The sequence below is a fragment of the Meles meles genome, chromosome 4, assembly GCF_922984935.1.
Source record: "Meles meles chromosome 4, mMelMel3.1 paternal haplotype, whole genome shotgun sequence".
Taxonomy (NCBI): Eukaryota; Metazoa; Chordata; class Mammalia; order Carnivora; family Mustelidae; genus Meles; species Meles meles.
In genome coordinates, this window is record NC_060069.1 from 154,384,235 (window position 1) to 154,405,863 (window position 21,629).

Sequence of the window (21,629 nt, forward strand, 5' to 3'; positions counted from 1 at the left end):
TCCTGTTTTCTGGCCCATTTCTATGGTCCCCTGGGGTCTAGAGGGTCCATTACACCCAGAGCTGGGCGATTCTGGGGTAGGCTCGCCACCCGGACCCCACCACTGATTTTTAACTGCTTCTCTTTCTCAAAGACTTCCCTAACAGCTCAGAGGGGAAAGGCTGTTCTTTTATTAGCTGGCTGTGCATAACTTGGGGAGATTGCCAGGCTAGTCATAATTCCCGCCTCCTTCCCAGACCCCTGAGACCTTACCCTGTGTTTACCTGTCTGCTCTCCCAGGGAGCTAATAGGGTTGAGCATTCAAGGTATCAGCTACCTAATCTGATCAGTGCATTATACTAATCTATGCTGATGTTCTGGTTAGAGAGGAGCAAAACCCTGTTTCTAGGTCATCTAGGAGGACATTTATGTGTTTTCCTCACCTAAAAAGTAAGGCTCTCATCTGAGCAGACAGCATGGTGACCAGCTGTTTCAGTTTGTCCAGGGCCTGGGGGAGGAGGATGCAGAATTTCCAGCTTTAAAATCAGGACAGTCCTGGGGAAACCAGAATGAATTTTTTCCCCAGAGATGGTCATTTTGGGTGGGTGGGGAAAGGACCCTCAGGACAGGCAGGCTGGGGAGATGCTTGAGGACAGATGAGGCTGACCACAAGGCTGGGTGTGGTGGATGGTCTCCTTGGGGAGAAGGTGGGGATTTGCTGACTTTAAAGGAACTGTAGGTGATAAAGAATGGCTAGAACTTTGCAAGACAGTGGCCATTTGCTCCACACTATGAGGCTTTTTTTTAAAAAAGATTTTATTTATTTAATTGAGAGAGAGGGAGAGAGAACACTAATGTGGTGAGGGGCAGAGGGAAAAGCAGACTCCTTGCTGAGCAGGAAGCCTGCCGTGGGGCTCAATCCTGGGACTCCGGGATCATGACCTGAGCCAAAGGTAGCCACCTAACTGACTGAGCCATCCAGGCGCCCCCTCACCATGCGAGTTTTTGTAAAGTGACTTCTGTAGGTGCAGCTTAGTGCTGTGGACGTGTCAGGGGAGTTAGGTAGGAGATGAACATGTTACAGACACTAGAAGGGAGCAGCCAACCACCTGTCCTGCTCAGAAGGCTGACATGGTCCACTATGAAGGAATGCAACCAAAAGGAAACAATTAATAAACAATTTGGTGCTAAGCCAGACGGAGCCATCTGTATTGCGAGCAGAATTCAGCAAAGGGCAAAAGCAATGCCCAGCAGACAGTCACAGAAATGGATCTAGAATGGGAGCGAACACCTCCAGATTGGGAGGCAACAGTTAGATGGTTTCAAGGTGGACAAATGGTCTTGTAGGAGGGTGACATGGGATAAATAAGGACACAGCAGTTGACTGGAGAGAACAGCATTTGAGGAGAGTGACTGGGTTAACTGGCCTATGTTACAGAGTGGAAAGCATCATCCTTGAAAACAAAACAGCCAATTATGTCACCAGGAAAATGAGTATATTCGGGAACAGCAGAGGGATTGAAATTTGGGATGCGCAAGCTATGGCAAACCAGTAGGTAAGTCCAGAGCACAAAGGAGAGGAACATTACATTAGAGAGAAAAAGGAGGGACTTGCGAGGGGCTGCTTTGAATGAAAGTCTGTTGGAGAAGAGTGAGAGTTTGAGGAGGTTGGTGGTTTCTCATTGGCTGAGTTGTGGCAGTTTCTCATTGGCTGGGCCGTTGCCGGGTGAAGAGAAAATCTTCCTTCCTCCTGCTGGGGTAACAAAGTTGGCTTCTTTCTGTTCGGTCTGCAATGGAGTTGGTTGGGCAGGAGAACGTTAAATGAGGTTTCCTTTATTCAGTTTCACGAAAGGAGAGGAAAGGAGGAGGAAAGGTGCAACAGATGATTAAATGTTTCTGGATGTCAGAGATTGTCCTCCATAACATCTAATGAATTCTCACCCAGTGAGGTGGGGTGCATACTGTTACCCTGTGTTGTAAATGAGGACATCAGGGTTCTGAAGGTGAGGTACTTTGCCTTGGTCACACTGCAGGGAGAGCAGTGTCATTTTAATTTGCTTTGGAACAACATTCCAGCTGAATGATCTAAGATCTAAGGAAAATGGTATCTTATCTGGGTGGTCCAAGATATAGAAAAGATCAGAGGGGTTTAGCAACCTAGGCTGGGAGACCCAGCAGGAGGCTGTTGCAGGAATTTGGGTGGGAGGCTGAGACCTTTGCCGTGCTGGGGACAGACTGATGTTCAGGTAAAGGGGAGGAAAGACTCTGGCTTCTGTCTTGAGGACTTAGAAAGAAGCTGGGACCATGAACTGGATTCCATTTGGGAGAATAAGAGAAATCTTTATTCACCCAACCCTGTCTGTGTCTTTGGGCAAGTTACTTAGCCTCCCCGAGCCTCAGTTTTCTCTGTCTGTACAATGGGACTAGTTCTAAGGCATCCTACAAGATTTTGACAGGATTAAATCTGATTAAGGGCTTTCATTGGTTTAGAAACATATTTAAAATCAGAGCAGGTATTCAGGGACTCTTTGCTCTTCCCAGTTTTGAAAAATCACCTTAGAAATCACTGATTTTGGGAGGGCATTTCCTTCAAAAAAACATTCTCATTCGACAAGAAAGGGATTGGTCAATTTGTTTCTCTCCTGCTTCGCTATAATAACCTTCCTTCATGGGGCGCCTGGGTGGCTCAGTCGTTAAGCATCTGCCTTCGGCTCAGGTCATGATCCTAGGGTCCTGGGATCGAGCCCCACATTGGGCTTTCTGCTCGATGGGAAGCCTGCTTCTCTCGCTCCCATTCCCCCTGCTTGTGCTCCTTTTCTCTCTGTGTCTCTCATTGTCAAATAAATAAATCATTTTTTTTTTAAAAAGCTTTCTTCATGTGGATCTGCAGGTCTGGCGTGTACACAGACCTTCAAATCCTGATGGAGACCCTTCCATAATGTGGAATTCACTCTCCCCCATGACAGTGGACATGAGACAGCGCAGAACTGCTCAGGGTCCCTTAGACTTAGCATGGCAAAAGTCAGAGAGGAGATCCACTTTCACTTTCAAGCAGGGGCCTTTGGTGCCATTTCTTGAGAAGAAAGCAGTCCCCTTGGGCTTTTCAGCCCTGCCATTGGTCAAGGGGCGCACAGAGGTCCAGATGTTCTTTCCTCTGGGCCTTTCCCCAAGAGGTTGGTGCAACCACTCCCAGACATGAATGCCAGCCCAGGCCCTGCCTTTTTTGCCTCCTGGCTGAAGATGTGTTTGCTTTTGCAATTAAGAAAATGACCTGAGTTGTTAATTTTCACTTGGAATAGGTATAGGAGGCGTTACTTTTGGGAGGGGGGAGATCTGTGGCTTTTTAAGGACTGTACAGTCTGGCACAAAAATCACACTAATTGAGCCTTGTTAAAAAGTTCCCTCAATTCCATAATTGTCCGTTCTGGGGCACTCCCATTTGGTGGAGTAATGATGTTGTTGCTGCTAGTGATAATGACACTAATAGTCTGCCTTGATTGGAGCCCCAGAGACCCAGGTGTATCACACCAAGATCCTGCAAGGCGTAGGTCTCCTTATCCTGTTTTTTAAATGGAGAAACTGAGGCTCAGGGACAGCATGCGAACCAGACACTAGTCCCTGGTGGGGCCAGAGTTCACACCGGCTTTCCCTGGCTCCAGGCCCTCATTCCCGTTGACCACGCTGCCTCAATATAGAAACTTCCACTTATCAGGCAAATGGAAAGAATTATACATTTTTAAAAAAATTTACAGAATTAGTCAAAATCAGGAAGTCTCAGATCTACTTAAATATTGCATTTCAGGTCGAGCCAGTAGAGCAAGAGGCTTGGGGAAGATTTTATAGCCCATAACTCAGGCCTTCCCCCACCCGCCCCGTCTCCCTCTCCCAACACCTCCTTCTCTCCAGCCCACCCCTGTTAGCTGTCACTCTCCATGGGTGATATCTTAGTAGGAAGAATTTGGAGCTCCTGAAAGGGAAAAGTTCATGGACGTTGGCCCAGAAAAGAAAGAGGGGGGAGGGGCTGTGAGGCACTTTCTGAAGCCAGCCGGGATTCGGGTGTATGGAAGCCACTGGATTCAGGCCTCCGGTCATTTTCCTGTGTGCCAGGAACTCTGCCAGGGCCGGTGGTAGTGGCCCTGAGGAATGAAGATGGGTCCCTGCCTCCAGACACCCCCCGTTTTGAGGCTTAGAGCTATCCTAGTTCTCGCACCTGCTTCTAAATGGGAGCCGGAAGAGACCCGGGAGGAGGGCCCCCACCTTTCTACTGCTCCCCACCAGGCCTTCTCCTTGGGATGGGACAGTCTCCCCAGCCCTGACCTGCACCAAATGGTGGGTGCAGAGGCAGGGGGATGCAGGCTGGGCAGCACAGGGAGCAGTCAGTGCTCCCACATTTCTCTGTCACAAGCCCTGAGGATTCCAGGTGCCACATGTCGGTGGTTGATAATGGTTGGGTCCTCAGGTACCAAGCAAAGTGTTCATCAGACAGACCTCAGAGTCAGGTTGTCCATGCAGTGAGCCTGTGTGTGCAGAGGGAAGGGAGCCCAGGCCTCTGTGGAGACGTGCAGTCAGTGTAGACACACTGAACTTGGGAGAGCGCTGGGCGTACGGCCTCAAGGCTAAGCGCCCTGTGCTCAGCCTTGCCGTGCACGTCTGATGGCCACTTCCCAAGTGTGTGAGGCCATCATGCTTCCGGCAAAGCACACTGGAGGAATTCGGGGAAGTTTGTAGGTGGGACTTGAGGGAGGGAGTCATCGCCTGTCTGGTTGGCTCTGACTTTCTCTTTGGCGGGGACGGACTTTCTCTCAGTCCAGCCTTCCATGGGGTCAGCGGCCAACAGAGGAGAGTCCTGGCCCCTCCCGTCGACCACACTGGTCTTCTCAGAGGAGAAGCGGCTCTGGTGGCTGCCCGTGGTCTCCCATGTCACACTCCGCCTTCTGCCTCCTGCCTCCCCTGGTCAGCTACTGTTCGTGTTCCGCCTAAGTGCCTCCAGCATGCTGGAAACAGGACAGCCTGTCATCACTCACTGATTTTCTCCCAACCCCTGTGACAGAGCCAAATGAGCTGTTCGCCCCCACGTCCCTCCTGGTTTCCTGCAGGGACTGGAATACTTCCCTGCACGCGGGGTGCTGTCTGACCCCCTTGGGTGAAAGCCAGCTATCAGAAAAGGGACCAAGAGAATATTCCTGATTTATTGCCTCTTCCTTTATCTTCCCTCTGCCCCCCCCCCCAGTTGTTTTCCATTTTCCATTTGGGTGGAGGAGGGGACAAGTGCTTACTTTACAGAATGGGTTTAATCTTTAGGCCCCATAGAAGTTTCTAGAAAGAAGGTAGAGCCAAGTAGTTGGAGAATCAGGGTGGTGGGTGTGTGGCCTGCTCTGGAGGAAAGGAGGGGGAGGGGTGCTGAGGAGCTGCCAAGAATACCTTGATGGGGGTCGTCACCCTAGTGTCAGGTCTGGACCGGGGTGCCAGGAGTCCATTGGGTCCCTCAAAGGCAGTGGCAGGACAGGAGCATTTTAGTGGCAGCCTGGGGCGTGGGAAGTGCCCCTTCCCTGTAACCACAGCACAGAGCCGGAGAGGTAGTCTACCTGGATCAAAAAGCAGTGAAAGGATATTTGAAAAAAAATTTCTTCCCCCCCCCAGATTCTAAATGGCATGAATATGCAAAAAGCAAGTGGGAGAGGCTCTAGTTTGCCAACCTCTACGGTGTGGTGTGACGTGGGGACCCTGCTGCCTGGGGCCTGCGGGGCTCTATGCGGGGGAGGTGGGGGCAGGCCAGAAAGGCAGCTTCTTCTCAGGTCCGCAGCGGCTCTCGGTGGCAAAAGGAATGTCTCCGAACGTGTCAGAGGCATTCCTGGTTTCCTTTTGAGAATTACCATCCCAGGCCCTGAGAACTGTTGAATCTGAAAGGCAGACACGATTCTGAGTTATCCAAGCGTCTGGGTCTTCACTGGAAACAAGACACTCCGCGCTCTTAAACTGCTTCGTCTGATTTTATCAGAAATGTGTACATACAAAAATTCCCCCCCGTGGGCTGAGAAGCTCCGCTGAGAAATTTTAGCCCAGGGTGTAATTAGCCCGGGAGAATTATCAGCAACGGAAAATAAAACCCGGTACCATAAAACGTCTCAATTAGGGCGAAGGTGTCAGTTAGTCACTCCTCCTGTCCGCGTATTTATCCCATCATCCCCGGGGGTTCGCGAACGTGACCTGGACCGGCCCCTCCCGGGTGTTGCGCAATCCCGGGCAGCAGAGCCGCGTCGCTCCGCCCCCGTTTCTGCCGGCCGGTCCTAGCCCCGAAAACACATTAAAGGAATCAAGCTGGGCAGCAAGGCGTCCTCGGCGCTCCCCTCCCCCACGTGTTCCCCTGACCCGGTCCTGTGCAACAGACCAAGGCAGGAAAGTGTGTTCAGAGCCCTTTAAGATGAGGCGACATCGCGCATGTAAAGCTTATTGGCAGCCCGGCGCCGGGCGCATTCCGGAGGACCGACCCACTCTGGAAAGCGCCGGACAGTCCCCAGCCCGCTAGCGCCGCTGGCACTGGACGGTGCTGCTTTGGGGCCACATGGGGGTGGTGCAGAGGGCAGTCGTGACTTTCATCCCTGCCTTCCGAGCTCCGGGCGCGGCGCCCTGCGCCATCCTCCCGCCACCTGTCTCCGGTCGTCCCTGTTCCAGAACGGAGCCTGTTCCCCAGTGTCCATGTCTGCAGAGCTGGGGGGCGAGGGCAGGATTTACTGTGAGGGGACGTATGGCTCCTAACCCCCACGCCAGAGATGGCAGACCCGCGCGGGCTCCGCGGGGATTTGGCCGCATTCGGAAGGAGTTAGGACAGCGGTCGAGGCTGCAGAGACGAGGGAGATGGAGAACGGAAACGCTTGCCCCACTCCGCCGACCTTGCCTTAGACTGGACTGTGCTTAGTGTAACCACTATAAAAGTAAGAGGTTTGGAAGCGGCGAGCAAGTCAGGACTGGCCGAAGTATGTGGCTTTCCATGCCTGCCCTTTCCGAGCCCCGCCCCCCTCTTGGCTGGATTCTGCCCCAACCTGCCAGGTTAAGAAAGAACCGGGACTCGCCAAACTGTGGAAAGAACCAAGATGCCCTTCAAAGGATGAAGGGATAAGGAAGATGTGGTCCATATACACAATGGAGTATGATGCCTCCATCAGAAAGGACGAATACCCAACTTTTGTAGCAACATGGACGGGACTGGAAGAAATGATGCTGAGTGAAATAAGTCAAGCAGAGAGAGTCAATTATCATATGGTTTCACTTATTTGTGGAGCATAACAAATGACACGGAGGACATGGGAAGATGGAGAGGAGAAGGGAGTTGAGGGAAATTGGAAGGGGAGGCGAACCATAAGAGAATACGGACTCTGAAAAACAACCTGAGGGTTTTGAAGGAGTGGGGGGTGGGAGGTTGAGGAACCAGGTGGAGGGTAATAGAGAGGGCATGGAGCACTGGTGTGGTGCGAAAACAATGAGTACTGTTATGCTGAAAATAAATAAATTAATTTAAAAAAAAAGAAAGAACCGGGACTTAGAGGGGTCCTTGCAGCCAGGCACCCGGAGTTTTATGTAACTCAACTCTGCTCTTCATGCTTCAGAACCGAGAGAGAGGAGGAGCCTGGGCAGCCTTCGGAATGGCCAGGAAGGGGTGGATCCTGGGGCAGGGAATGGCTTCCGGTGGCCAAGTAGGATGCTGTTTCGGGCCCATCTGCAAGGGAGTTATACTGCCCACTCGGTAGGGTGGGGGGTCCTGCCTGCCCACCTCTCCTTTCCAACCCTCCACCTCCCAGAAGCTTCAGACTCCAGCTGGGGGAATCCTCAGGCCTTTTCCCCTGCTGGGACAACAGGCCAGCACCTGCCCCAGGGGGAGGGAGGGTTGGCAGGCTGGAGGGGGTAGCTGTGCTGCCAGGGCCTGGAGCTTCCTGGACTCTTGAACCCAGCCCTCTAAGTCTGTGGGTGCCTCTTTACATGCATGAAGTCCACTTTCATGGGTCTCTGGCCACCAGCATGGTGTCACCTTGGAAAAGCTTGTTAAAAATTCATATTCTTGAATATGAAGGCAAAACTTACTGAGCCCAGCTCTCTGTGATGTTTTAATTCATTGTTTTACCTTTTTTTTTTTTTTTAAGTAAGTCATGCAGTAAAGTAACCCAAAGATAAGACCTGACACTTGAATATACCTATGTAGCCACTATGGAGATCGAGATCTAGAACATTCCTGCTACCAAGAAGCCTCCTTCTCATTCTTCCCAAAGAATACCCAACTTTCTAGGGACCACTGTTCTTCAGACTCTCATGAACCAGAGGAGTTTGCCTGTGTCTGAACTCCTATGAGTCTGGTTTCTTTCTCTTAACAACCCATCAACGTGTTGGGGATTCATCCACATCATTCCCTATAGTAATAGCTAATTTTTTTCCCATTGTGGTGTAGCGCCGTATTGTATGAGCGGACTACAGCGTATCTCCTTGTTCTATGCCTGATCATATCTGGGCTGTTTCCTGGTTTTGACTATTGTACCAGAGCTACTCAGAACATTCCTATGAGTGTCTCTAGTGTCCCCCAGCGTTTCTTTTTGTCAGTCATGGAATTGCTGTGCTGTAGGGCTTATTTTTTTATTTTTTAAGTTTAATTTTATTATGTTAGTCACCATACAGTACATCATTAGTTTTTGATGCAGTGTTCCATGACTGATTGTTTGCGTGTAACACCCAGTGCTCCTTGTAACCCCTGCCCTCCTTAATACCCATCACCAGGCTCACCCATCCCCTTACCCCCCTCCCCTCTAAAACCCTCATTTTGTTTCTTGGAGTCCATAGTCTCTCATGGTTCATCTCCCCCTCCAATTTCCCTCCCTTCATTTTCCCCTTCCTTCTCCTTGTGTCTTCCATGCTATTCTTTATGTTCCATAGATAAGTGAAACCATATGGTAATTGACTTTCTCTGCTTGATTTATTTCACTTAGCCTAATCCCGCCGTACGGTTTATGCTTAACTTTGGTAGATGACTGCTAAACAGTTCTCCAGAGTACTTGTGCCATTTGCCCTCTGACCAGCAGCAAAAGGGAGTTCATTTGCTCTGCGTTCTTGTCCACACTTGGTACTGTCAGACCTTTTCATTGTAGCCGTTCTGGGAGGTGTGCCGTGGGATCTCTTTGTGGCTTTAATCTGCACTGCCCTCCTGCCTATAGATGTTAGGAACATTTTCATGAGCTTGTTGGCCATTTGGATGTGTCTTTTGTAAAAAGTCTGATCAAGTCTTTTAAAAACTGAGAGTCTTTTGCCCTCTTAATTTCTAGGACATCTTTTTTTTTTTTTAAATTTTCTTTTTTGTTCGTTCCTGGTGGGCTTCATATTAACATATAATGTATTATTTGTTTCAGGGGTACAGGTCTGTGACTCATCAGTCTTACACAATTCACAGTACTCACCATAGCACATTAGGACATCTTATTATTATTATTTTAAAATTTTATTTATTTATTTGACAGGGAGAGATCACAAGTAGGCAGAGAGGCAGGCAGAGAGAGAGGGAAGCAGGCTCCCTGCTGAGCAGAGAGCCTGATGCAGGGCTCTATTCCAAGACCCTGAGATTGTGACCTGGGCCAAAGGCAGAGGCTTTAACCCACTGAGCCACCCAGGTGCCCCAGGACATCTTATTATTAACAGCCCCTCCAGGGGTGCCTGGGTGGCTCAGTCATTAAGCATCTGCCTTTGGCTCTGGTCATGGACCTGGGGTCCTTGGATCAAGTCCTGCATATGGCTCTCTGCTTGGCGGGGAGCCTGCTTCTCCCTCTCGCACTCCCCTGCTTGTGTTCCCTCTCTTGCTGTGTCTCTCTCTCTCTCTCTCTCTCTCTGTCAAATAAATAAATAAAATCTAAAAAAAAAAAAAAAGAAAGAAAAGAAAGAAAGAAAAAAGAAGAAAAAAACCAGTCCCTTCAGGTGACTTAAGGACACCATCTCTCTGAAGGTCCTGTTTTCTTGGCATCAGTTTTGGCCTTTCTTCAGTTCCCAAGCCAGCAGCTCACTTCCTGTCTCATGTCTTGTGAGGCGGGTTACAGATGTGGTGCTGTCCTGTCCCACTTCTCTTAACTATAGGTGGTAGGGTTAACTGTGGCTGTGTAAGAGCATGTCCAAGCCCCCTTCTTGCCTTTCCAGCAGCATCTTATTGTGCCCCAGCTTGTCAGAGACCTGAGGCTTGGGGGAAAGATGGCAGGAGAAAGAAGCATCTGGAAACTTCCTTTGTTGCTCTTGATCCTACTGCTCCATTTCCAAGGGCATGTGGACCCCCCCCTTTCCCCATCACCTGCCTTTGAGAAGGACGTGTGTTTCATATGTGTGTGTCTACATTTAGGGGAGGTGTGTGTGGATGTGACCTGCATTGGGTCACCAGGGAGGAGTCACTCCCCTCTCAACACCAACTGTGTAACAATCCCCCTTCTCAGTAGAAATGCTCCCCATCTCTCAGCCGCCCCATGAGTCAGATGAGGGGATATCCAAGTTTGATAGTGTCCGGGGATCTAGAACGTGTACAATGCACCCCTCTCATTCTGGAGACGAGCACCGCAGAGACCACGAGGGCTGGTGTCTCGGTAGGAGAACCTGCTGGTGGGTTTCTAAGGCTGCCCCTCCTGGAAAGAGGGGTGCTGCTTCTGGAGACTATCATGAGACAGAGGAAGGGAAAGAGCATAGCTTTCTTGTGGGCCTTTGGTGACAAAGGGAGTTCCCAGGGGCTGCTCTCTCCCTGTGTGCAGGCTGGGCAGAGGCCCAGAGTGGCAGGAAGTGGTGAGTGGTGGGAAAGAAGGAGGAAATGAATGCTCGGTGCAGCCCCGTCCCTGTGCTTCCCCCACCCTCGCCCTGGCGGGGCTCAACGGCTCCGTGAAATGGCCCCGGAAGGGTATTTACAGTGTTACCCCCATTAACACAAATGTGTGACGGTTTTGTGCCCGCACCTTGCAGAATCTGGCACGTATCACTGTGAGGCTGGCTCTGATGAAGATTCCTTTTTCCACTTAGGCTGGTTACGACGGTGAGAGTATTGGGAATTGCCCGTTCTCCCAGCGCCTCTTTATGATTCTCTGGCTAAAGGGCGTTATATTTAATGTGACTACCGTGGACCTGAAGAGGTAAGATGGGCCTTCTGCGTTACTGGAAGAACTGTACTTCGCGCCTGGCAAACCCATTCACATTCACGCCCGTTCTCACCCGCACTCGCGTCCCCCCACACTCACCTAACACACGCATGCACTCACGCATTCAGAACTCAGGCACACTCACACATGCACACACTCACACTCACGCATTCCTAGGACCCACGGGCGATATCGTGGCCCATCCATCCTCAGTCAGGACCCTGAACGGAAGCCCGAGTCTGGGCTTCTCACACAACAACGACAGGACTGGATCCGACGTGATCCGGGAGGAGTTGGGGGCACCATAAGGAACGCGCTCCTCTAGCTCCTGGTCTGCTGAGAACCTCTCAAAAGCCTGTGTGAGCAGCTCTCCTGCGATGACCCTGGGGCGATTTCGCTTTCTCACCTCTGCCTCCAGAGAAGCGCCACACTTTCGGTGTCAGTAGCACACTTTGGAGACCCACAATCACTGTTGACATTCTTAAGGGTTGCGCTTCATAGACTGGGGAGGACCTGGCTAAGCTTTGGAAATGAGTCTGCAGGTTGGCAACTGTTTATACAAAAGCTGGTGCTCACCGCACCCCTCCTCCCCCCACCCCAGGAAACCCGCAGACCTGCAAAACCTGGCTCCTGGAACAAACCCTCCCTTTATGACTTTTGATGGCGAAGTCAAGACGGACGTGAATAAGATCGAGGAGTTCTTAGAGGAGAAACTAGCTCCCCCGAGGTAGGCCTCAGAAAACCAGCATTTACAACGCGATTGTCACTTTCCCCCCCCTCTTCACAGACAATTTGAAAGCTCCTGGCTTCTGTGTATTTGGTTTTCCGTGGCCACGGTGCTTCATTTCCTTTGCTGTACCGCGGTGTGCCACAGAAAACACAGAGCGAGATCAGAAGCCTTGAGTGACGGTAGGCCTGGGTCTCTCTGCTCTGCACCTGCAGGTTGGCAATTATGGTTTGATGGCAGGAAGTGGGGGAGGAGGTGGGTTGATGTCGCATGGGTCGGCCATTTCTTAGGTCCACTGCTGGAAGGTAAGGCGTTCAGGGTAGCATGCAATGTCGCAGAGTGCTGCACCCAGAAGAGAACCTTCTAGCGCCCCACCTTCATCCTACTTGGAAGGGAGCTAAGACCAGCAGGGTCCAAGGTGTGCCAGGACCAGAACAGCAAGTGCTTTCTCCCTAGACTATTGCTTCCAAAACTTGGAGTTAAAAAGATTCGGAGAACATTCCAGAGGGAAGTGTTCTCATTTATATCCACTCAGAGAAAGACTTGTCTGCCTCCCCCCAAACCCCCAACCACTTGCATGAGCCCAAATCAAATATTGCTTATCTGTGATGCTCCAATTCTGAATTTTTCAAGGTACCCTAAGCTGGGGACCCAACACCCTGAATCTAACTCTGCAGGAAATGATGTGTTTGCCAAATTCTCCGCATTTATAAAAAACACCAAGAAGGATGCAAACGAGAGTGAGTACCTGCTGTCTTCCTGTTCAGTGTTCTCCATGTGGACTACCCCTTGCTCAGCCTCTGGTGTGGCTACTTCTAAGGTCCTAGGAGTTCTGACTAATGTCCCTGGGGGTAGGGACCTGTATCTAGAAATGAGGAACAATGCCTCTAATACTGAATCTGCACGTTGATTTCAGGAGCTCGAGAAAAAAACATTTTGAGGGGAAAACAATGCCCACCAGGAATTCCCTGCTGCACCATGGGAATCAGTTTCAAGGATGTTCCTGCCAGTGCTTATTTCATTAGGGGCTTCCCATAAATATTTTTGAACAAGTGGGTGAGTCCAAGAAGGAGCATTGTTGTGTAGACAGCAGAATTATTTTCCAGGGAGGAGTGAGTCCTTTATGCAGATCTTAGAAATCCATATCCCTCCCTCCAGTTCCCTGTGCTGCCCGGCCGTGTGTCAGGAGAGAAAGGTGATTGACTCCTTCCTTGATATCTAGAGAAAGGTGACAATAATTTTTACAAATTTTTTGCCTTTATGTTCTAGTTTATGAAAAGAATCTGTTGAAGGCCCTGAAGAAGCTGGATAATTACTTAAATAGTCCTCTGCCAGATGAAATCGATGCCTACAGCACTGAGGACATCACCATTTCTGGAAGGAAGTTCCTGGATGGGGATGAGCTCACGTTAGCCGACTGTAACCTCTTACCCAAGCTCCACATTATAAAGGTTTGATGTTCCTCCTACCACAGGTGCTGAATACACGAATAGAGCTTTGTTTTATTTTGGCCAGACATCAAAACAATCTAAAATGCAGACTCTTGAGTTAAAAAGTCAGGTATTTGGTTTGTTTGCTTGCTTGCTTTTTTTCTGTTTGAGGTGGTTGAATCCCAAGTCTCAGATACAAGCATATTCCCAGGTATTTTTCAGGTGGTCTCAAGAAACATTTGGGAACTTGGCTTCCTCCCCTCCCTCCTCACTGCTTCTTGTTCCAAGTCTTACCCCCAGAGCCTAAAGAAAAGTTATATGAAGACAACTTTAGGGCAACATTGACTATACCTGGTGTTTAATGCTTGAGCCTTGGAGACGATGTGCCGAATCGGGGAATACTGCAGTGTGACTTGTTGGTGATTAGCTGGGGAAATGGCTCTGCATAGGGATGACAGAGGTGTGTTCTTCTCAGCTCTTAATATCTACCCCCTAACAGCTAGGGAGCAGCTCCTTGGCCGGGCCTCTGCCAGATTTGGCGTTGTATCTTCCCAGATAGTTGAACAGGAAGTCAGCTTCATGTATCATCTATTTTAGGGTTTAAGGGCTCCCTAGACCAGTGGTTCTCCAGCATTAGTAGGCATAAGAATTATTTGGGGAGCTTTTTAGAATTGTAAATCCTGCCATCCAGCCTCTGGTCTCCTCAATCAGAACTTCTGGGGGTGATCCTGAGGGGTTCCAAAGTAGATGGACCAACACTTGGCCTCTGGAGTTATGGCTGCCTCTCCGTGGTATCCCTAGCCTTCACGTCACTTACAGGTGTTAACTGTTATCATCATCACAACTGCAACACTGTTGGCCCTCAGGAGCCTCAGAAGCCCCAGGAAGAAGCCCAAACCTTGTTCTGGGGCACCTTGATGATTAAAATCCCACCCAGTCCAAACCCAAGTCTTTGGTAGAAGGATGGGGAGATGGGAGAGAAGACACAGGGAGTTTCAATTCGAGGACCCTGTGATCTAATAAGGCATGTCATTGGTTTTTAGAAAGTTACAAATTAGGCTCACCTGTCTATGTTGCTGAGGCTTCTGCAGGCTACCAGCAGCCCTGGCTGCTCTTCAGCATTGGCTTGCCTTTCGCTTCTGCATTTCTTCTTCCTCCCGGATTCCTTTCCTAACCCTTGCCCCGTTTCTCTTCTTCTGTCTTCCCGGGTGTGCTTGAAGGATACTAACTTGAAATTCAAGCCTTGAATATGTGTCTGAGCCCTTAAGTGAATATTGTTTTCAATAACTTTGCCAGTTCCCCAACACCTAAAATGTAATATGAGCATCTCAACTCATCAAAACCTTCTACGTTTGGGAGCCATTTTCCAACAAGCTATTTATGTGGTTGTGTGTGGTTTAGTCCTCACAGTGGCTGTTTTGTCGTCATTGCTTCGACTAGTGTAACATCGCAGAGGGACGTGGAGGTTGGGGAAGAGCAAGAGAAATGCCCCAGCCATGTACCATAGATTGCCACTTGTTTAGCTCCTATAGCAAAGGAGTAGTTTAAATTTCAGTAGATGGGGTAAACTTCAGAGTAAAATGAAGAAGTTCCTGGCTCCAGTGTAAGACCATAGAGCAAATTCTTCAAAGCCATCGAGCATTCAAAATACCAAACAGCTTCATCATCTTTCGGGAGGGAGCCCCTTTGGAAGGGAAATGAGACTTGGTCAAAAGGAATTTATGGTAAAAGATGAGAGAGCAAAGGAATTTATAATCTATTCTCTTTCCTGAAATCCAGCAAAAAAAAAAAAAAAAACCATGAAAAAAACAGTAAAGCTCCCTCTGTCATAAAACCAGAAAAGGACAGAACACTAATTCAAAGACTAAGAAATAAGAAACGTTGTCCAGTGTGAGGTGTCACAGAGCCAGTGCAGGACTTCCCTGTATCTTTAGCAAAGTTCAGATTTCTCCAAAAGTAAATAGTACAGTCCTGAAATGCCCAACCCAAACTTCTTTGAGACCTGGGGCCACGAGAGGAGAAGCACGCAACAGCCCCACACAGATCACCTCTGGGATGAGGTCTCTGGGGAGGGAGAGCTAAAGAAGGAAGCATACAGAGGTGCCATCTTTGTATTCTGTCACTGGTCCCCTAATCTGAAGGAAGAGGGAGGGGAGGTGGAAAGAAAGGATGTGGCATTCTGCTTTGTAGCTGCTGTGTGGAAAACAGAAATAGTCCTTGAACCAGTCAAGAGAGAGGCTGTAAATCGCTCGGGCTTCATTTTTAGCTATGGTGACCTCCTGCCTAATCTTTGAATCTCAGAGTGGAGGATGCTCTAACCTTAATCTTGATTCTGACCCTGATCCTGACCCTACTCCTAATGTGTCTGTGGGGTGGAGTATAGAGCGGTGTTTGGTGAGAGAGTTTATGAGGGTCGACATCCAAATTGGTCTCCCAGCTGCTGTGACACCCCCTTTGCCCTCCATACTACTTTTAAAAAGTGTTAAGTCCAACAGCTCTGCCTCATTAAAAGATGATTAATAACCAGTAAGAACCTAAGTAGGACCTCTGTGAGGATAGAGTTGATCAAGAAGGACCGGGGAAAAAGGAGAAAGAGAAGGATCTGAAAAGAAAAGGGCAAATGAGAAACACCTCTCTGATGAGGATTTGCTCCAGTAAATGAAAATACACTCTTGTCAGATTCTTTTCTATGACCTTCAAGACATGAAAAAGAACATGCATCTTTTGAGAAAAAGCTCAGAGACGGAACAAGATATCAAAAAACTATAACGTCACAAGGAAGAGGAAAATCAGGCTGGCGGAACTCAAGACAAAAACTTAAAGACAAATTTAATAATTTCAAAAATAAAAGTTACATTACACATAGAAAGACATAGAAAAAGACATTGTAGAAGTTCATCAGGGACCTGGAGGACAGGCCTGAGACATCACCCAAAATTGAGTGGAGAAGCAGCAAGGGATAAAAGTGATTAGAGATTTCCTGGATGTACATACTTAAGAATCAGAGAACAGGAGAGAGAAAAGAAAGGAAGGGAAAGAGGGAAAATTATTTTGAGCTAAAGGATGATCTGAACCTTCAGTGTAAACAACATGCCATGACTGGAAAATTATAGTCCAGAACAATCAGCACATTATGAAATATATGATAAATCACTGAACTTTGATGATCAAAAGAACACTTTGGGTGTCCAGACAATAAGAATATTAATAATAATAATAATAAATAGTAAAGCCACCTACAGAGGGAAGAAATTGGGACTGGCCTCATGCATCTCCATGACCATATTAAAACCCAGAAAACAGGGGCACCTGGGTGGCTCAGTCAGTTGAGCGTCTAGCTCTTGATTTTGGCTCAGGCAACTATCTCAGGGGTCGTAGGATTGAGCCCTGCATCGGGCTCCATGCTCAGTGGGGAGTCTGCTGCAGATTCTCTCTCTCCCTGTTCCTCTTCCCTCACTGCACATGCTATCTCTAAAATAAATAAGTAAATATTTTTTAAAACCCAGAAAATGGTGGTTTAATAGTTACAGAGAATCAAAGGAAGGATTGTGTGATGTAAGAAGTCACATCCAGGCAAATTGTCGTTTTTACCTGGATTTCTGTGCTCCTGAGCCTTTTTTTTTAAATTTTTTTTAAGACTTTATTTATTTATTTGACAGACAGAGATCACAGGTAGGCAGAGAGGCAGGCAGAGAGAGAGGAAGGGAGGCAGGCTCCCCGCTGAACAGAGAGCCCGATGCGGGGCTCGATCCCAGGACCCCGGGATCATGACCTGAGCTGAAAGCAGAGACTTTAACCCACTGAGCCACCCAGGCACCCCGCCTTTTTTTCTTAAATAAAAATTTTCTGTGATGAAATAATAAAATGATCATCAAAATAAGAATCCAGGAATAGAGACAGTGTGTAGCATAAAAGGCTAGTGATAAACATAGAACCTATTTAAATCTAAAGACAGAACTAAAGACTAAACAATGTTGGGAATTACAGTTACAGAACAGAATCAGAACATGATAAACTTGGATGTTTTTACAACCAATGGAAGAGGGTTAAGGGAGAAGAAATGGAAAAAAAGTGTAGAGTTGTACTAATTTCCTCCTTTGTTGTAATCAGGAGTAAATAGATGTCATCTAAACTTGACAAATCAAAAAATAGAGAATCTCTATTATTTAAGGTTATACTGGAAACCAGGAGAAAAGTTAAAATAGACCATAAGCTTCCAAGTGACTAGAAAGAAACACACAAACACACACACATTAATATACACAGAAAGATGGAAAACAATATAAATATTAAATTCAGAATAGGTACCATAAAAAGAAGATTATATCTATAGGAGGCATACACTTAATAAATTTGCTCAAAAATGTTAAAATTAAAAAAAATTAAAATTTAAAAAAAATAAAATTGTTTTGCAAACAAAAGGAAAGCAAAATCTTAACATTAATAGCAATAAGGCTGAATTCAGGTAAAAGATGTTAAACAATTTAGGACGGTTTCTGACAGTTATATATTGTCTTATTTTGCTGCATCAATGGCTTCTGGCCTGCATTATCTGAGTAGTAGGTCCCAAAGATCTTCTTTTTTTTTTTAATATTTTATTTATTTGACAGAGAGAAATCACAACTAGGCAGAGAGGCAGGCAGAGAGAGAGGAGGAAGCAGGCTCCCCGTGGAGCAGAGAGCCCGATGTGGAGCTCGATCCCAGGACCCTGAGATCATGACCTGAGCCTAAGGCAGAGGCTTTAACCCACTGAGCCACCCAGGCACCCCTCCCAAAGATCTTCTAATGTGTGTCGTCCCATGTTCACTTCAACCAGACAACCCAGAAACCAATGCAATAGGAGGTAACAGAGCAGAACTGACCTTTGTAGCCCTGGGTCTCTGTTAGGGGATGAATTGTATCCCCTCAAATTCATATGTTAAAGTCCAAATCCCTGGTACCTCAGAACATGACCTTATTTGGAAATAGGATCTTTGCAGATGTAACTAGTTAGGTCCTATTGGAGTAGGGTTGGCCCCCAATCCAGTACTATTGTCCTTATAAAAAAAGGAAATTTGGACACAGAGACACACATAGGGAGAATGTCATGTGAGGATTGCTGTTATGCTGCCCCAAGTCAAGAAACTCCCAGAAACTGGGGAGAGAACAGATCTTTCCCTAGAGTACCCAGAGGGAATGTGCCCTGCTAAGACCCTGATCTTGGAATTCTGGCCTCCAGGATTGTGAGAAAATAAATTTCTGTTGTGCTAAGCCACTCAGGTTATAGTAGCCCCAGGAACCTGATAGAATGCCCAACAGAATATACTCTCCTTTCTGACAAATTCCCCAGCAACACCCCTCCATCTCACACTGTGATATTTCTCATGATGTTCACTCACAGTTGCCCTGTCCTCACATCCACCATTTCCATGAGGATAAGGATTTGTGTCCTTTTGTTGACCCTGAGATGATCTCTTCAGTGATAGGACCATGGAAATCTGTAGGAATAACATACACAGATATCTGGGATTTCAGGAGGTAAGGCTCAGCAAGCAGAAAAAGAGAGCACTTCACAGTAAGCCTGGCACATTCTGAACTGAAGACCCTCATGAATCTTTAGGCACCAAATAACATAACAGCAGAACACACAAAGCCCAAACTGCTGGCAAGACAAGGAGAAGTCCACCAAAGTAGAGACTAAATTCATGCCAGTGGATCCCAAGTTCTATCTGGGATAAACTGGTGAGCAGGGTTGTGTGTGTGTGCAGCCACTCTTTTTTTTTTTTTTTTTTAAAGAGAAACAGTGAGAGAGGGAACACAAGCAGGGGGAGCAGGAGAGAGAGAGAAACAGTCTCCCCACTGAGCAGGGAGCCCAATGCAGGACTCCATCCCAGGACCCTGGGATCATGACCTGAGCTGAAGGCAGACTTATGACTTAACGAGCCACCCAGGCACCCCTGGAGCCACTCTTTTGAGCCCAGTGCTTTCATGGACTTTCCTGTTGCAAAGTTAAAGTGCAATTTGGGTGTAGCCTGGCTGGCTGTAGGAAGTATACATCAGGACTCCAGAAAGAGAATATATTACACACTTCAAAAGAGTGGATTGTCTGATCTATTTGTCTACATTAGTGGGCTTTTCCTTTGCTGATTGTTTCCTCTTGATTTTCAGATTGTGGCCAAGAGATACAGAGATTTTGAATTTCCTTCTGAAATGACTGGCATCTGGAGATACTTGAACAATGCTTATGCTAGGGATGAGTTCACGAATACGTGTCCAGCTGACCAGGAGATTGAACATGCATATTCAGATGTTGCAAAAAGAATGAAGTGAAGCCAGAGTGTTTTCTGTCTTCTTTCTCAGCTGTATGCGCTAGGCTATGATGCGAGTGTGCTCTTTGTGAGTGTACCCTTTGTATTCCTTCCAATAACCATAATGCCCATATTTTAATCATACTGTATCATAGTGGAATGGTACATGGCCTTGTGATTTGTCAACTCACTTGTGTATCTGAATAATACCAGTACATATTGTGACACACACCCCTTGTCCAGTTGACTTCTTAATTTACTTCTTTGGCATTCTGGGACCCCGTAAACCATTATATGAGGGCATGTGTTTTGCAGTGTAAGTTTCAGAACAAATTAGATTTGGGTTCAATTCCTCCTTCGATTTTTTAAAAAAAATTCATCTGTCTCTGATAGTTTTCCTAATCATCATTTGCAGCTTGTTTTTTCCCTCTAAAGTAGTAGTATAAGTTTTGTTTGTTTTTTTTTTTTTTGGAACAAAAATACTGTTTTTGTAGTCCCAAGATGATGACATGCCTATTTTAATATTTTAAAACAATGTCAGAGAATATAAGTAAGGGAAAAAAGAAACCACCTAAAATTTCACTCCATCTAGATAATTGCTGATAACTTATTGGTGAACATCTTCCGCTCCCTTAGTCTCTCACAGATGTTCACACTGCACACAACTCCATTCCTGTGAAGTTGGTGAGGGGACCTGTGGGTGATGCCTTGGTGATCATCCACAGAGGATCCAAAAAGATTTGGCCCTGCAGAGCTAGAGGATGCTTGCAATCAGGTTTCACAGGTGGAGAAGTGGAGTCCACGGACCCACAGACACCTTCAGGGACCACAGGGCTAGGAGCAATGGGACCTGCCTTGACACCACTTTGGTGATGCCAGCTGCCTCTGGTCTCAGAACAGGCAGTGGAGGAGAGCGCCCATGGTCTTTTGTTCCACCTTCTTTTTGGATGCCTTCTCTTGCTCCGCCCCCTCTCATGAGGCCATGCCTTCATGGGGACCACTCAACACCAGCTGCCCACTGGAGGACCCTCCTGCCCTGTGGTGAAATGTGAAGCAAACACACTTCGATTCTTTTTAAGGGCTGTCCTCAGACCCAGAGCTGAGCTTCTTCGGTGGTGATGGGCTGTGGGGCTAGCCTGGTTCTCATTGCTTCTCCATCCTTGAAAGTGTCATTTCAAGGTTAGGCAGGGAAATTCCAGAGAGACTGAATTCATGATGATGACTCTTGGGCAGTTCTGGTAACCAGTCAGGTTGGGGAGGAAGTGGAAACTCTAGGCTGGAGAGTTTTCTGGTTTGTCTGTGGCTTGCCTGCCACCTTGCCCTGCAACCAGCCTCCCTCTGTAGTGTGTCTGGGCTAGGCTGGCCAGCTCCAGTTGAAAGCATGGGGGACAATGTGGAAGGCTGTGTAGATATGCATCACAGCCCCGCCGGGTCTGAGCATTCTCGAGCATTCTCGGGGTTATGCTCCTTTGACGTTTACATACATCTCTTAGAAACCCTCTTGTCCATTTGGTGGTAGCCTGTGGTTGATGCTAAATGCTCATTAAAAAAATATGCATTTTCTCTAGGGACATTTATTTGGAAAAGAATATATTGGATTTATTTGGAAAAGAATAAGGTGCAGAGGGCGCCTGGGTGGCTCAGTGGATTAAGCCGCTGCCTTCGGCTCAGGTCATGATCTCAGGGTCCTGGGATCCAGCTCCACATCAGGCTCTCTGCTCCGCAGGGAGCCTGCTTCCTCCTCTCTCTCTGCCTGCCTCTCTACCTACTTGTGATCTCTCTCTCTCTGTCAAATAAATAAATAAAATCTTTAAAAAAAAAAAAAGAATAAGATGCAGAGCACCTGGGTGGCTCAATGGGTTGAGCATCCAACTCTTGATTTCCTCTCTGGTCCTGATCTCAGGGGAGATGGAGCCCTACATCAGGCTCAAGTCTGCTTGAGATCCTCTCTCCTTCTCCCTCTGCCCTTCATGCCTGTGCTCTTTTTCTCTCTAGAACGAGTTAAGTAAATCTTAAAAAAAAAGGAATAAAATGCATTAACAACAACTCTTCTGGGATTTAATGACAAATGT

The 21,629-nt window shown here is 47.6% G+C and overlaps 1 protein-coding gene across 1 annotated transcript in view; it reads left to right on the plus strand.

Annotated features, from left to right (window-relative positions):
* The window catches only part of CLIC6 (chloride intracellular channel 6), a 46,911-nt gene extending 27,246 nt beyond the window's left edge, over positions 1 to 19,665 (plus strand). The window contains exons 2-6 of the mRNA XM_046002977.1: positions 10,998 to 11,107; positions 11,715 to 11,840; positions 12,474 to 12,580; positions 13,110 to 13,291; positions 19,418 to 19,665. Coding sequence (XP_045858933.1) covers positions 10,998 to 11,107; positions 11,715 to 11,840; positions 12,474 to 12,580; positions 13,110 to 13,291; positions 19,418 to 19,579 — 687 coding nt within the window. The 3' untranslated portion in view covers positions 19,580 to 19,665. The remainder of the gene's footprint in view (positions 1 to 10,997; positions 11,108 to 11,714; positions 11,841 to 12,473; positions 12,581 to 13,109; positions 13,292 to 19,417) is intronic.
* The last annotated feature ends 1,964 nt before the right edge of the window (positions 19,666 to 21,629 follow it).